A 14,117-nucleotide genomic window follows, 5' to 3' on the forward strand; every position below is an offset into this window, starting at 1 on the left:
AAATGTTGAACTACAATGTAGCTTGTATCACTAAATATACTATAATTCTTTTCAGGCCTAAAAAGTTTTGAGCTTTGCAAACACTTTGTCCTCTATAAATCTCTGGAGGGCTCCTAGCTTGACTAACAATTTGCAATGTAATGTGACAGTGTACTGCACCACAGCTCAGATCACAGGACTCCTGGATTAACTGAGCGAAGAGACTTTGTAGCTTATCTAAAACTTTCTACTGCAGTGTAACAGTGTCCTATAATGTAGCTTGGATCACAGGGCTTGCATCCAATCTCCCCCGGTTTCTATTACTGCCCCTGGCTAAATCAACACTGCACAGGCCCCGATCTGCACACTATTACTGGACTGGGATGTCCTACAAAGACTTCAAATAACTGCTGTCTGCTGAACAGCGTAAGAGAGAGAGGGGAAAGGTTTGTACTTTAAGGCTCTCAGTCTGCTCCTGCTGGATAAGCTGGCACGCACACACACACACACACACACACACACACAGGAGTATGAAGGGTAAGATGTGTGTGTGTGACTCTTTGGTCACAGTAAACAACAGCCATGTCATAATGTCACTGCTGACAGACAGACAAATACACAGACAGTCAAACAAAACAAGAAGAGTGGACCTCTTGGTGACCCAGACTTCATTGTGTGTGCGTTTTGACAAGGTGTATTATTAAGTTGTCAGGAAACTGACAGAAGCAAAAAGGTCAGAATTACTGCCTTCTGACAGCTTCATCTATCTCACTTCACACACACAGTGAGGAGAGAGGTCGGCAGGTGGGAGCAGTAACTTGAGAGACTTCATAGCATTGGAAAGCAAGTGTGCCCTAAAGGTGTCAGTATGCTTCAATTAAAGCGCTTGTTCAAACGTCTGAAACCACCCACTCGACACTTTTTCCATGTAAGACTTCGGAGCTGTGTAACTATTTTTTGTAATTTTCCAAAACTGAAAATCCGACAAGCAAGTTATGTCTTGTTTTTTCATTCTTTACACAACTCCTTCAGTAACTTTTAGTGCATACAATCAAGAGCACTATGAAAGCCATCGGGAGAGAATATTCTAAAAATGTGCACCATTATCCCCATGTGTATGATTCATTGCGTCGTACCCATCTCTCCAAGATGGCAGACTTTTCTCCCTGCTCATTCAACAGGGTTCAAAATAAACTATTTTGTTTCATGCGTACTCCGACCTGGCAACCACATGGTGAGAACAAGAGTCTAGGAAGCCATTTCACCTGATCCAAGAAATAGTCCAGCACATAATACTAAGTAAAACCACAAATTGTACCGATTAAAACAAATGATATACAAAAGTGTTAATCAGAGAGCTTCAAAGGCGTTGGTGGTTTCATTGTGTTACATTTGTAGAGAACCCGCCAGAAGGCTGAGCTAATCCTGGTTCCCCCTTCAGAGGAACCACTTATGACAAAGTCTTCTCATTTAACTCAGCAAAAAAGGAAATAAGCTTGTTTCCCAAAAATGTCGAACTATTCCTTTAAAAGGTCTTCCTGAAATTCCTTCCTTGTTTTACCCTATGTTCTCAATGATGTATTTTACATAACATGTATTGGCCAAAGCATGAATCCAAAGCAAAAAGGTGTAAAAGTGTTCTGGAAGTTTTTGGAATTGCCAACAGGAGGCGGCATTGAGGACCCATGGGAAATCCCAACACTCATCGCAGGAACAATGTTACTCTTCCATGTGTACGTATACACATATACAAGTATATTCTCTCCATGATAATAAGGAGGAACCTCCTTCCCCGTTTCTCTTTGATAATCACCTAAAGTGAATGAGGAGCTAAAATACATTTGCTCTCAGTGCTAATTAATCCACTTAGCAGCATTTACAGTAATACTTGCAGTCTCTCTTCAGGAAGGCAGTTAGGTTTAGGCAGTTAGGTGTAGCCAGTGTGTTAAGTAGCCAAGGATGGGAGTTTTAGATTAATAAATGGCTACTGGTGTTCAATTTTCAATCCCTGATTTCTCGTATGCCTCTGGGAGGGATTTCTTTTTCATTCCATGTTATAAGCAAGCCTTTTTGCCACGCCAGAGACATGGTTGAGTTGGAAATGCACATACTGTAAGTGTGTGTGGAAGTATGAGTGTAGATTATAACAAATATCCTGATCCAGAACTTTTACTTAAGTAAAAACCTCAGTCAGCAGGCTGCCAGATGGTATATTTTGATATGGCAAATGTTCTTTGCATCGCCTTAATTATAATGTAAGGTGGCACCCATTAAAAACAATATTTTGTATTCACCTTGCATTCACCTCAGCACTTAAGTAGTGAATGTGTATTTTTACTTATTTTTGAATTGTTAAGAACCTGTATGCTGTACACAAAAATGCACTCATTATACACAACATGGAAATGCATCTATAGTGAATGAAAGGGTTGACAAATATGCCTCCAAATGCAGTAAAGTCTGAAATGAGAGCTGCTGCAACGCTCTCCAAGGTCCTGAACCTGCAGTCAGCCGCAAGGGAGCTGTCCAGAGTACGTCCTTCTGTCCACACTGACAGCCACTGGGATGCTCCAGACCAGTGTTACTCATTGCGCGGCTCGTGAGCCTCCTGCGGCCTAGCCAAGCTTTAATTGGTGGCTCGCATGGCAGTGGGCTTAATAAAGGGGTGATAGATATGATTATGGAGTCAATACAGAAATTTCATAAAAACAAGCAGGGCTATTACATATAACCCATTGAAACACTGAAAGTGTCTGCTCCATTAGCCTACAAATAATAGATAATAATAATAATTGATAAAAGATGCAAATATAGAATAGAAACAAGATATTTAAACTTGCTTGGCCGACACTGACTCACTGCAGAGTTTCCAGTTTTGGCGGTCTATCAGCACTACAATGGCAAATGTGCTCTTGGACGGGTAGATACATGGTGGACTAATATATAAATAAATAAACTTAAGGTCATTAAAAATATGTTAACATAAGCATGCTTATGAATATGGACATTTGCTAAAAAATAATTTATATTGCTAAATTTGAACATTTAAATTGAAGGATACTACGACCAACCTGGCACTTCATACCTGCGTTAGCTTGGCTCCGGTTTACACGTTTCATTTCATGCTAGTTAGCGCGGGTTTCTACAGGCGTAAAATGGATCAATTTCTTATTAAAAAATAGTTACACACCAGGTGGACAGAAACAAAGTATGACAAACGAGGAACATTAAGATTTGTCTTTGGAGCATCAACAGCTGAGAGGAAGATGCTGGAGATGTGGTTTGTGGACAGACAACAGCTGCTCCCGTTAAAAAAGAAAGGTATGAGCTGTACAAGACGAGCATAGGATATTTCAAGACAAGTGGACAGAGGAATTTGTATTTGTCCTCCACGAGTCGAACCCTTCGTGCTTAATGTGCAAACAAACCCGCTCTGGTTTCAAGCGAAGTCATTTGGAGCCGCATTTCCAAACGACGCATCCAAAATTCAATAAAATTTACGCACCTGGAAGAAATATTAGTAAAAATACATAAATAAAAAATAGAGCCGCTTTCTTCTCTTTCTGGACAACAAAGGCTCAAACACAGGACAACTAATACAGCTGAACGATTAACTGAGGCATCTTTTGAGATCGCATGGATTTTGGCTCGGGCAAAAAAACCTTCTCAGACTCAAAAATTGTGAAACACTGTTTTTTGGCTTCAGCAGAAATATTGTTTGCAGAGTTTGACAACATCATCCCAGTATTAAGATAATCCTGCTTTTAATTAATGCATTGGTTGGCTGCATTGCATATTGTATGTTCTGGGTGAGATAACAGATTAATAAACAGACAGGCTTTTTATGACTGGATGTAGCTTTTCATACTTTGCGGTAAAAGTGTCTCTTCTATTGACTTTGTCCCATCAATGTGGCTCTCACGTAAAAAATAGTGAAGACCACTGCTCCAAACAAATGAGCGCCATGTCTAATCCTTGATTAAACCCCGTTAGCATTCTGTTCTCGTTGCTGGGTCTTGAATATGCCCCCTCCCTCGTCTTTCTGTATCTCTAAGGCTGGCTTGTATATTTAAGTTATTATCAACGCATGCCAGAGCAAAACTAACAGTACAATTATCTGCCTGGTTCTCAGAACATGTGTTGGAAATGTAAATCTTAACTATTGCATCAAGAATTTATACTTTGATTACATTTTTAATAAATTGTGTATTTGCTAGGGATTATTTTCAGCTGCAGATTTCCTATACTAATGAGTATTTATTATGGCCGCAGGAGGATGTATGTGAGATTACCTGGAAATAAACTACAGTGGCCGAGTTCAACTGATATTATCCTTTAAATCATAATTTCCTTTTCTAGATGGTAATTGTTGAGTGTAGTTAATAAGCCTCGTTGACTGAAGTGTGTTTTGTGTTGACAAGTCAACAAAAGTAACTTGAAAACATCTGCAGGTCCTTGCTTCCATCTGCACTTGAGTTATCAACAGACTTTAAAGAGAACATCAACCAATGAAATTCATTTGTGCATCTTATTGAGCATGTGCGACTGGGCAATACATTTAAAATACCAGGAGCAAAATTCAAATGAATCACAAACTGAGTACTTCTTACTATTTTCACAAATCCCAAATAGACTTTAGAAACCACTAAGAACCAAATCAACACACAAAGTGCAAGTAAACGGCAGTAAAAAAGTTCAGATGGTCCTCTTGGAGACTAACCTGTCGATGATGCCGCACAGATCAATCTGCAAGTGGCTGTAGTTTCCCAGCAGCCTTTGTTGCACCTTGATCAGGTCAACGGGTTGGCTATCCAGAGTCAGGAGACGCATACAGCCCTGAAACCCTTTAAAGGGGTTCCTGCACTCCTGGCTGCTCTCCTGAACAGGGCAACCTGGGGAGGGAAACACATGGCACTGAATCAATAGGTTGCTCTACAGCTTTGCAGTTGTTTGTATGGCTTTTTATTATTTACTGCCGTTTGAGTCTCTGTGTACCCTCACCTAAGCCCTCACCATAGGCAGGCCTGAGGTGGCCGACGTATAAAAACACTCTTTATCAAAGCATGTGAATGAGCTCCACGTCTCATCCATTAGTGATTCATGCTTGAGGTTGATCCTGAATGGTGGCACTATGTGTTGCTGTAATAGTGTACAGTGAGCCCATCAGGCTTTTTATTGGCAATTTGAATTTTAAGAACTCAAAACATTATTTTGTTGGAGCGGTTCTCCTGATGGCAGCAAAGGAAGTTTTTAAAACACAGTGCTATTCTTTTAAGGATTAAAAATCACTTTAAATTACTGTCTTTTTTAATCATACGGAAACTGTTCTATAATCTTAAAACTTGCGTATCTACAGCATATACCTTTATTTATGTGTGCATGAGTATGTGTGCACTAATTAGAAGTAGAGGGAGAATATATTTAGGCACTGCAAAAACAGGAGAGGGGGAAATGAAAGATGAAGGTGATTGAGAGAGAGGATTGCACCGAGGAAGGAAAAAAGGTTCAAAAGGAAACCGGGAAAGAAGTAAGCAACAAGGAGAGGATAAGAAAGAAAGAGAAAGGAGAAGGAGGGAGTGGAGAGGGAGAGAAAGCAGCTTTATGGCTTCATCCCTTTCTGGGTGGCACTACAACCTCAAAGGTAGATCTGGAGATGATAATTATCTGAGTAACTCTATGCATTTTAACCAGTCCTAATCGTCTATATTAGCAGTTTTCCCATCTTGAGGTACAATTTCAAATATTTGACAAGAGACGGGATTTAGTTGATCTGTAGCTACAATGTCTGTGAATCAAGCCCACATGATGCATGTTTTCTTTCATGTCTTCTTACCACCAAAGAAGAGTTGACTATCTGGGGTCAGAGGAAGTGGGATGCTGGTGTGAGCGGTGGCCCCCTCATCTTTGTCCACTGTGATGCTCAGATGATCTTGCCTGGAGTTCAGCTCCACAGAATGCCACTGACCATCATTTAGTCCTGAGGCTTTATGAACACACAAAATCAATTAAAAAACGTTGTTAGTTGTGATCTAATACGGGATACGTTTCAGTGTCTACTTACATTACAGTTATAATGAGTAGCCTGGGGAAATATGACCTTTCAAGATTTTAATGAGACAGGAGCAACATTTTGATAACAAAAAAACTCTTATTAGCTTTTAAGAGCTTCCAAAAAAAACTCCCAGTCTTCCACTGCAGAAGAGTTTGACAGGGGTTACGACTTCCCCCCATATATGGACTTATACGATATTGAGTTCTAGAAAAGCGCTATATAAATTGAATATATTATTATCATTATATATGACCACCTATTATCATGTGATCAAATGTCCATACTGAACAACAGGAGCAACAGACTCACACCTCTCTCTACGTGTAACTCAGCAAAATCCTGATTGAACCGACCTGCACTGAGCTCCAGCTGGGCCCTGCCGGCTTTATTGATCTGTAGGCGGAGCCTGGTCTCACTCAGGTAAAGCCACACTGTGCCCTCCTGCTGTGGGAGGTCAAAGGTCAAGAGAAGCCCCGCCTTGTTCCACGTGCGAAACTGCAGCGCCACAGAGACAACCCCTGATGACCACGATGTCAGTCCTCGCAACTGCAGGAAGCTCAGGGAGTCGGTGAACGTCACAGCGACGGAAACTTGCTCAGCACAAGAAAAGGTCACATTGCCCTGAGACAGAGGTGGGGATGGGGGGGGGGATGGGGGGGGAGAGAGAGAAAATTAAGAAAGAGATCAAACATGAATATTCATTGGTTGCAAAGGCTGAGTCAGTTTGGCTCGATGTCACAGAGGTCTCGTCAGCAGCTCTCTGATAAAGGACATCTGTATTACCATATTGATATTAGCAGAGCAGCTAAAATAAGCGAGAAAACCGGAAGCATCGGGGGTCACACAGCGTTTGCACCCACTTCCAATATTCACCTCTCTTAATCCCAGCATGACATCGGGAAATATAAATGATACAATGGATTAACTGTTTTCAGAGAAGTTCGATCCAAAAGGTTCAGAGGCATTAGCATGATTTACATTTCCATAACACATTACAAGGTAACCTATGGAGGGAAATAAAGATACTCAGCACACTGGACGCACGATATGGCTGGTATAGTGTATTCAGGGATATCTCCTATATAGCACAAAGTGAGGCTCAAATTGTATATTGATTTACATTAACATAAAGTGCATATTGAAAAAACTTTTTGTGATGACAACTATGCATCAAAACGTTTCAGTTTCTCTCTTTCCCTCCTTCCAGTCGTGTCCTTTCGTCCCCGATTTCTTCTTCTTCCTCCCTTAATCCTTTCTTCTCTAGTATTTTATGCTTTGGGCTTTATAACTGTGATGACATTGGTGGTGATAATGAAGGAGATTATGATGATGCTAATGACAATAATGATGGGTGTGAAAATGAAGAGGATGATGATACAGATGATGAATATAATGATGATGACAATAATAATCCTGACAGTGACCGTTAGCATAATAATGACATTGATGCAGAAAAGGGAAGAGGAGAGAACAGTGGGAGGAAGAGTTCAATAAAGTCTGAAGGGAACAAAACGTGTTCACTTGAGTTAATGGCATCATTTGATCATAATGCCAATAAAGGAGGTGAGCTACTGAGAAAGTACAAGACAAAAACAAGGCTAGAGGATCATGAGAATGTACGAAACTACCCCCCACACACAAAGGTTTAATGTAAAGTTGATACAGATATAAAATCAAAAAGGATTCAGCTTCAGAACATGTTATAAATATTTACAATTGATCAGTATATGATAGATGGAAGATATAAAGGTAGATATACAGCATTCTTGTAAACAACAAATAGACTGGATGTGTTGGGATCATCATAGTGTGCAATGATACTTGACAAAACAGTAATGTAATAATTAATTCTGAATATATAACTTGATTATATAATAATCATGGAAATTGAATAAAATAATTTACGTTTATTCTGAGAAATCACTTATTTTCTAGTCAACTTGGTCAAATAGTTAACACTACATTACCCAGAGGCCCCAGAGACAAATCTAGAGTTCTAGAATGTTGAGACTGCCTCGGTTTTGTAATCAGTAAAAAAAACACACACACACACACACACACAGTTATTTAAATAGATTCAAAATTGATCCATAATCCAAATTTTAATTACCTTAAGCTGCTCGATATACAAACAGACTTTCACAGAGTTCCATCCATGAATTTTAAGATTGAAGAGAAGTTTAATAAAGTGTCTTGACATTTATATTGGATTTCTCTCTTTTTACGCACACAGAAAAAAATCTGGTTCATTGCCAATCAATGAATATCAAGGGGTGACAAGCACTCAAAAGTTTACTCGCCCTGACATTTCTCAAATATTTGCTTTTGAAATAATAATATTACAGAAGCCTAAAATGTTGGGAATCACTGGTCAATGAGAACATACAAGTAAAAAGCCTTTTGCATCTGGAGCCACCTGATTTAACCTTTCCCCCACATCTGGACTCTGAACCTCCCCCACTCCAACATATCCCCAGAGTCACCTATATGTCCTTCTGATAAACGCTGAATGGCTTAAAACTTACCACCACAGAGACCTGGTGGTTCTTCTTTTTAGCCAGGTGTATCAGGTTGAGGTCGTTGTACAGCAGATTCTCCAGGCAGCCATGGAAGTTCCTGTTGGACAAGACGGGTTTCTGCAGTCCATGGCTCTGGACAGCTCCCAGACTTAGCTGCACAACAAAACAACACATGTGTACATAAAAAGAAATGTTACTGTCACCCACAAAGGTCGATTAAGTTTCGAGAGTGGAATTTAAATATTCTTAATATTCATAGATTCATGTTCCCAAGCTGCTGCCATATTGGACAAAACTACAAAAAGTTTTTTTTGTTTCGTTTGATACATTTGAAATATAGAGTGCCACTTCCAAACATGTGTTTTCGCAGCCTGGTTTCCAAAAAATACGTCCCCACACAATGAAGCAGCATTGTCAATTCAGTTTTGAGGAAAACACTTTTTCCAGATTACATTTGTTTTTTATGCATCACAAATAAGTTTTTAATCAAAAGGTGGGTGGATGGGGGAAAACAAACCCACATGAATTTCACCAAGGAGACCGCTGTTCATGGCCCATGTGAAACAAAAAGTCAATGTTGACTTATTTTAATTCATGCCCGTTATTTAAATAATGTAACAAACCTACTTGTAAAGTAGTTGTATAGGAACGTAACTTTGCAAGCGACAGGGATGACTTTCGTGTGCTGAAAGGTTCGTCTCACCTGGTGAATGTCCCAGTGATTGAGCTCAGCTGGTATGTGAACCTGATGAGTGTTTTTATCCACGCTGAGGTTGAGGTGAGTGCTGAGCCGCTCCAGCTTCACATGGTGCCAGTGCTGGTCATCCAAAAGACTACCCACAGAGACAAGCAGCTGACCGCCGGAAGAGGAACTCACACCTGCATGGAGGGTGATGGTGCGAAAAACAATCAATTGTGTTTTCTTGGCCGTGGTTGACTCAAGTTAATGCAGAAATCGTCTGAGGTGCATTTCCTGCTGAGGTACTTAGATGTATTTTTCCTGAGGTGTAGGCAACTACCTCAAAAAACACTTTAAGATCAGCATTCTGTGTCCTCCTCCATAATGCATTTTTAACAAGGACAAACATTCTTGAAGTAATAATTTATTTTTTAAAAATGCTTCCTTTTTCCTGCAGTAGGAAACCCTAAAGCAGGGGTCAGGAACCTTTTTGGCTGGGAGAGCCATAAAAGTATTTTAAAATGTATTTCCTTGAGAGCCATATATTCAATAAAATTGAGTTTTAAGTATATCAAGTCTCCGAGTACTAAAAGCGGTATCAGTGTTTCCCCTACCATTGTCTGCTGCCCCCCTCACACACACACACACACACACACACACACACACACACACACACACACACACACACACACACACACACAGTTACAGTTAGAGACAGAGTGGAGGAAAGGAGAGGGGAGAACTAAAACACAATCCGCTGATAAATGTTTTACTTTAAAATGACACAATATAGTTATTTATTACTTGTTATTAATCATGTTAAAAAATTTCAGCTCAAAATTGTCTGCGAGCCATATTGCGTCATCGAAAGAGCCATAGGTTCCCAACCCCTGCCCAGAAAAGGAAGAGTCATGTTTGATTTATCAAAACAAAAAAGTGGCGGAGACGCTGCTGCTTCAGTGGAATAATTGTATTTTTGTTTCAAACAAGCAGCGGGTCACTGAGGTCACCCTCTCTCATTAGAGAACGCACATATCTATATTCTGGCAGGGAGGAGGACCACACACACGTTAGATGATGAGACTGCAAAATAACAGCAGGACATAATTAATGACAGACCCGGCAAGTCAACTGTGGGTGTGTTGGGAGAAAAAAGAGTTTCTGCTGACAGAGGGAGCTACAACAGAAGGAGCGAGATACACCGAGTCATTAATTATAGAGGACATTTTTCTTCAAAGGGATTATACAGATAGCCAGATAGGTAGGTAGCTATATAGATATATGGAAATATATATTAATAGACAGATAGATGGATAGACACATAGATACAGAGTAAAGACCTTGTCCAGCGTGGCATTTAAAAAGGGAAATACTTATGTCTGCGTAAGAGTCCCTGAAACCCTTTGTTCTCAACCAACGTTTTACTTGCTCGTTTCACTTGTTAGAAGCAGGGCTCAGAAGGAAAAAGGTAATATAATGTATTACTGATAGTTTAGCAACATTTATTTCTAATTGTTTAATGTTTCTGTGTAAATTAACTAAATTAAATACATGGCTAGCTACCTTGTTTGAAGGTTGGTAGTAACTTTGAAACTCAAGGCAACTTTAATTAATATTCTTCCATTTTTCCACACTCTTTTGTATTTGTGTGCTTTGTTTTCACTGCAGTTTCAGGTGGCGTTTCCATCTCTACATCTTAGTTTTGAATGACACTGTGATTACTTGGTTGATTGTTTATGTTCCCTGCACTGCAGCTTTGATGTGAAGTGTTAAACTTTTCATTTATAATACTTAAGGATGTCTTTATTTTCCCTCTCAACTCTGGTCATGAATATCATATATTGTGTAAATAAATACTTGAAACAGAGGTTGCTGTAAGTATGGAGCTGTCAGGAGGAGATTTGCTTATTTTAGAGATTGGAATTAGTGAGAAACAGCTAGTCTCTATAAATATGTATATCTATAGACTCTTTCCAAAATTTAAAAGCACAGCTACCAACCCCTCTAAAATATATTATTATATTTGATCATTCTGTACACAAACATAAATGTTAAAACAACTTTCTGTGGTTTTTGATGGAACTGCTGCTTACAATCAAACGTTACTCGACATAAATTAAGATGGTTATACATTTTCAGATTCCACAAGACCATTTTGAACAAATGACTCAAGTTTAATTAACTCACATGTTTAAGGCAGCAAGGAAACCTTTTTAAAAGTTGAACCAGCAGTGTACATATTTGTTAACTAGCACAAAGCTCTACATCAGTGTTTGTTTGTTATTTTAATATCCTTTCAAATTATTTCATTTGTTTATCTGTGTGGTCTGCTTGCTTAAGTATCAATGTATATCTGTTAAGTGTCTAAGCTTTTATATTTAAGTCTGTTACTATAAATTATTCTTAATTTCTCTCATTTGTGTATCTGCTTCGCTTACTTGATGGTTTTATTGTTCATCTTAAGTTATCTGTTCTTTCTTATTGCGTTTGTATGTTCAGGACCCCATGAAGACTAGAGGCACACCCATGAGCTTCAAATGGAAGATCATTAACTAAACAACACACTTTAGATGGAGCCATGCTTCTCGTTTCCCCCTGCTTCCAGTCTTTATGCTAAGCTAAGCTAATCGCACAGACATGAGAGCTGACAATAGCATTTCCCAAAATGTCCAATTATTCCTTCAAAGCACTTTGATGAGGACACAAATTTGGTCACAGCTTAATAAGTGGAAATAGAAAGGTGGCGATCAATACGAGAGGTTCGAGGGCACACAATTATTATTCCTTTGTGAAATCCTCCTCTCCTCGCCTGCACACCTGTGAGGACGTCGTGAGGAAGGAGGTTCACTCTGAGAGCACCAAAACCTGTATTTATTGTGCAACTGGAAGGAGCACCTGTGTTACACTGAAACAACTGCTTGATTGATCCAGTAGGCTAATATTGAATGTTCTCGTCTTTAAGCTGAGGAGTCTGCGTTGAACTCTACCTTTCACTTTCCAGTTTCCAGACAGCTCCCTGAGGCAATATCACTTCATCATATTCTGTCTGCTACTTCATTATGGCTCTTTGCACGAGCTCTAAATCTGTTTATGAAGGATGACAACGACAGGTCTTATCCCGAGACAGACTGTCATAATTGTTTCAGCAGCAGCGTCACGCAGTGATAATATTTGAAATGCAGCTTGACTGTAAAAATAATGTACTTTCTACAAATGTTCAGCTTTAGTTACAGTTAGGAATTGAGTTTATTATCATAATACAAGCTGGAAATTTTTTTTTTGATTTAATGGGAGGCATGTCACAGCTGTGCCAGGTCGCTCTGCGTCTCTTCAATTAAATTCATTGGGGCTTTATTGGCACAATCTTTTTGTTTTTATTATCAAAAACCATATAGCAAAATATTTTTTAGAAACAGAGTAAAGTAAATAATACATAAAAAACATCTGGACTGAAACAACTTAGTTATTTCATTTTAACGTTTAAAGATCAGGAAGAAAAAAACAAATGTTAAGAAGTTGTATGTAGGGCTGAAGTGATCAGTCGATTAATAGATAGACATGAATCACCAACTATTTCTATTGAGTGTTTAACTCATTTTTCAAGCAAAATCCCAAAATGCTCTAGATCCAGCTCCTCAAATGTGATATACAGTATGTGAAAGTAAACTGATAACTTTAGTTTTGGAGAAAACAAGTGATCTGAACACATCACAAGGAAAGTGTGGTTGTGAGAAATTGTGATTTTTCACTATTTTCTGACATTTCAAACAATTAATTAAGTGAATCGAGAAATAATCAGATTAATTGATAACGAAAACAATATTGAAAACTTAATTACCACCAGTTTTGTTAGCTCTTATCTAGGCGGGGATTGTAGATGCGTTGAGTAATTTTCATTTAAAAGAAAATGTACTTCTGTCCAGTTTCCATAAGCCAACTAGTGATCATCAGCAAGTCTGAGTAAATGTGTCAATGTACACGTTGGTGACCTAGACATGTCATTACAACGTCGTTGGTTTGAGTCCAACCATAGACCTTTGTTGTACGTTATCCATCCTCTTTCCCCTCTTTTAAAAAGTCTTAAGATTAAAACATGGCAGCCAATCATTTTGCATTTCCCTCTTGTCTATGTGTGTGGCTTATTATATTTTTATTCTGAGATACAGACCGCATTGCTGCCGCACAGAATGAAATCAGCAGTAACCAACATATTATAGAGCAGAGGAGTGTGTTACATTAAGAGTCCCATGGCTATCTTTGCAATTTCAGGCTGCTCTGAAAACACAGAGGCTGCTGACTAAAACTGTTATGAGGCTGGTTACAACAGAGACTCCTGGAGGCTCACTGTAAATCACTCGAAAGGGTGGAATAGTGTAAGCAAATGCAACAGTAATCACTGCGATTCATTGTCTTCAATTTCCTCTGCCAACTGCCACACTTTGTCAAGTGAGATTCATCTCTTTTCAACAGGACTCTGCAGATGTCTCTGACTGTAGCTTGCGTTACTCTTGATTAGTGAAAGCATTTGTGATCATGACGATGTTTAGTTGCTGTAAAATCTGTAATTTGTGTTTTCTTTGCATCGCCAACAAAACAACCACAGCATGGGAAACGCTTTATATTAAAGTCCTTGTAAGGGCCTTATTACCAAATAACTAACATCATTACAAGTCCTTATATATCCTTCCTTTTTGTTTGTTTATTTATCCATTTTTGTTTTACTTACTATGTAAAGCGTCTTTGAGTATCTAGAAAAGCGCTATACAAGTAAAATGTATTTAAGCTATAAACAAACCACACCACGGTCGCATAGCTCACTTTTGTGTTCGGCGTGATGACGTTTAGTGGCGTCATTAAGCCACTAGTTAGCTGCCACTTTAAGACACAT

The 14,117-nt window shown here is 39.0% G+C and overlaps 1 protein-coding gene across 1 annotated transcript in view; it reads right to left on the reverse strand.

The window, feature by feature from the left end:
• The window catches only part of LOC115007430 (contactin-associated protein-like 4), a 93,571-nt gene that overhangs the window by 37,433 nt on the left and 42,021 nt on the right, over positions 1-14,117 (reverse strand). The window contains exons 6-10 of the mRNA XM_029430295.1: positions 9,254-9,429; positions 8,557-8,703; positions 6,385-6,652; positions 5,813-5,962; positions 4,700-4,871 (exon numbers count right to left, since the gene is read on the reverse strand). Coding sequence (XP_029286155.1) covers positions 4,700-4,871; positions 5,813-5,962; positions 6,385-6,652; positions 8,557-8,703; positions 9,254-9,429 — 913 coding nt within the window. The remainder of the gene's footprint in view (positions 1-4,699; positions 4,872-5,812; positions 5,963-6,384; positions 6,653-8,556; positions 8,704-9,253; positions 9,430-14,117) is intronic.

This window comes from Cottoperca gobio, chromosome 4 (assembly GCF_900634415.1).
Source record: "Cottoperca gobio chromosome 4, fCotGob3.1, whole genome shotgun sequence".
Classification (NCBI taxonomy): domain Eukaryota; kingdom Metazoa; phylum Chordata; class Actinopteri; order Perciformes; family Bovichtidae; genus Cottoperca; species Cottoperca gobio.